This window comes from Bidens hawaiensis, unplaced genomic scaffold (assembly GCF_021521415.1).
Source record: "Bidens hawaiensis isolate Kalapana, Puna unplaced genomic scaffold, B.hawaiensis_p1.1 tig00074203_1, whole genome shotgun sequence".
Lineage (NCBI taxonomy): Eukaryota > Viridiplantae > Streptophyta > Magnoliopsida > Asterales > Asteraceae > Bidens > Bidens hawaiensis.
In genome coordinates, this window is record NW_027502878.1 from 34,571 (window position 1) to 37,591 (window position 3,021).

At 34.7% G+C, this 3,021-nt stretch overlaps 1 protein-coding gene across 1 annotated transcript; it reads left to right on the forward strand.

Annotated features, from left to right (window-relative positions):
* Nucleotides 1-1,614: 1,614 nt before the first annotated feature.
* Nucleotides 1,615-2,509, forward strand: LOC143606307 (uncharacterized). Its single transcript, XM_077082116.1, has one exon. The coding sequence runs from the start codon at nucleotides 1,623-1,625 to the stop codon at nucleotides 2,370-2,372; it is 750 nt and encodes a 249-aa protein (XP_076938231.1). The 5' UTR covers nucleotides 1,615-1,622; the 3' UTR covers nucleotides 2,373-2,509.
* Nucleotides 2,510-3,021: the final 512 nt, after the last annotated feature.

Genomic DNA, 3,021 nt, shown 5'->3' on the forward strand with positions numbered 1-3,021 from the left:
AAATCAGCTGTAATTCCAACTGTTATGAAAGAAGAGCCGAGAGCAGGAACATAATGCTCTCGCGCTACGTTCCCACAAGAATACATACACCAACTCCATTTGTTGAACGAAAAACTAATTCTTTTCATATACCTAAATTAATCAGTTTTAACATCAAAATACTAACATATTTATTTTCTAAATGGGTGCTTATCCTCACCCTTGCATTCTTATAAAAATGTGAAACATCATTCAAGTTCAATTTTTTTTTTAAAAAAAATGCTACAATTTTAATTTTAAAAACGTCTCAAAGTATATTGGTTGATACAAAGATGATGATTTCTTTACCAAATGGAAAAACCTTTATAGAGCATTTAAACCACTGTAATCAACCTAAAAAGATTAACAAACTGTAAAAGACTAAAGGTACACATGTTATTGTCTTAATATAACAACATTTTATTTTAAAAAAATATTGAAAACATAACATGAATAAAGATGGTGCAACTTAAATGCACAAATATTCAATTACTTTTTCTAATACAAAACACATTCGATTACTTGAACATCACCCAAGAATTGATTGCTTCTAAAGAAATCGAACACAAAACAATAACCGTACATACCGATCTTGATTAGATAATAGTAAATATAATAATTGAGACAATGAGGAGGCAAAAAAAAAATGGCCTATGGTAAGTTCTGTAAGCTCTTTGATGAGTTGTAAATCAAAAGGGTCCAATGAAAGGGGTCAAGAGGTCTGGATAAATTTATTTATTTAACATTTGAAGTCTTATGATATTTCATAATATTACACTCCAAAGAACCATATCATTACTTGAACATCACCCAATACTTGGTTTCACTATGTCCGCATTGTTCCCATTGTTCCTATAAAGATTACACACTTACTGTATATGTATAAATGTATTCATCAAAATTGAAAAAAAAAACCAATAATGACACAAAATTATAATGGAAAAATGTTAAACCTTAAGAACATCGGCTAATAGGAATTGTTAGGTTTAAGCCTGAAGGATATAAATGAAATTGCATTTGACAGAGTCTGGTTGTTTACAGAACCCACTATATGTGAATGAAATTTTAATTTTAATAAAAAGAAAAAAAAATAAAAAAAATGCTAAAATGTTATTTGACAATTTAAAAAGATTTGGTGAAAACTATTTTAATGAAAAGGAAAAAATAAAATAATTGCCAAATGTCATGTGACAATTTAAAGATATTTGATGAAAAGTATTTTAATGAAAAGGAAAAAATAAAAAAATATCATGTGGTTATTTAAAGAGATTTGATGAAAAGTATATTAATGAAAAGGAAAAAAATTAAAAATACCAAAATATAATGTGACAATTTAAAAAGATTTGATGAAAAATAAGAGGAGATAGTTGCTTGGAAATCCACTCTATTGTATTAATATCCATATTCTTGAGGTCAAACTTATATTAAAATAAAATTTCTCTTGTCAACTGAAGGATAAAATCGTAATTGGACACGACAATTATGCTCACTCGAAGCGTTATCCTCGAGATATCCTTCTTTAATAATACAAACCAGCAACTACTATATATACCATCCACCCTCCACCGTAACATTTCATAACCTTCACTGGTGGATCATTAATCATGTCTGCGCGTTACGAACTAGAGGTTACGATTTCCTCCGCCAAAAACCTCAAAAACGTCAACTGGCGGCACGGCCCTCTCAGGCCGTATGCGGTTGTTTGGGTGGACCCAAAAAACAAATGCTCTACTCGGGTGGATGAAGAGGGAGACGAGTCGCCCGTATGGGATCAAACTCTCGTCATCCCACTCACCGACCCGATCGAGGAGTCCACTCTCTACATCGACATCGTACACGCTGACGCGGCCGAGGACACCAAGCCGTTAATCGGGTCGGCCAAGCTTAAACTCAAGGACATCGTTGATGAGGTTGGAATCGGAGAGGTGTTCGCGGTTAGTGTAAGGCTAAAGCGTCCCTCCGGCCGTCCGCATGGGAAGCTGGAGTTGAAGGTAGCAGTGAGGGAACCGCGCTATCATGCGCGGGACCCTTACGGGGTACCACCACCGCAGTACCAACCTGCCCCACCATCGTACGGGGAAAATTACCCATATGTGGCCCCGCCTTTTGGGTACCCGTACTCCCCATACGGTGGTGCGCCTCCTCAATATGGGCAGCCATCGTACGGCGGCTATAAAGAGGAGGAAAATAAGAGTAAGTATGGGATGGGGACTGGACTGGCGGTTGGTGCCGCGGCTGGGCTGTTGGGTGGTTTGGCTATAGCTGAGGGAGTTGATTATGTTGAAGATCAGATCGTTGAAGATGCTGCTCAGAAAGCTGAGGCGGATCTCGGTTACGACATAGACGACGAGTAGACCGTTTTGTCCTTGTTTTTTTCTTTTTTTTTTTTTTACTTACAGGGAATTGGAAATGCTCGTTTAATATGTTTTTAATGGATAATTAAATGAAAGTTATATGAATTAAAGTTTGTGTAGCGTGAACTTAAATGATGAGTGAGTTGGATCGCCACGTATTCCCAATTTATGAATAACTAGACTTAGGTAAAGACGTCTTTTGGTAATTTCTTAAAACTTAAAATTTCAGAGCTTAGAATGAGTAAAAAATAGTATGCTAAGATTGTTATAAATATATATTATGATGATTATCAATACCTAATATAGATTAGGCTTATTGTCCAAGTTATCTTCTCTTATATATACATCTTATTATACCTCATTGTAAAACACATATAATTAATAAAATCTCTCATTTTCTCCCTACATGTTTTCTCTCTTATTCTTTAGCTATTAGGTTTGTTTCACAACACGTTATCAGCACGAGCTACTTTTGGAATTTAATCTCTAAGGTATGTCAATATTGTCTAGTTACATATCATTGTTATTTACTCTCTCAAACATATGCCATGCTGTAACTCAATTGGTTCCGTTAGAGTTTTGTCCCATAGTATAGATCATATAATTTTGGGTGAATTGAGGTTTATATTTACTAATTCAAATTCAATAT

Coding starts and splice junctions, on each gene's coding strand:
- LOC143606307 (XM_077082116.1), top strand. CDS start 1,623: ATGTCTGCGCGTTACGAACTAGAGGTTACGATTTCCTCCGCCAAAAAC.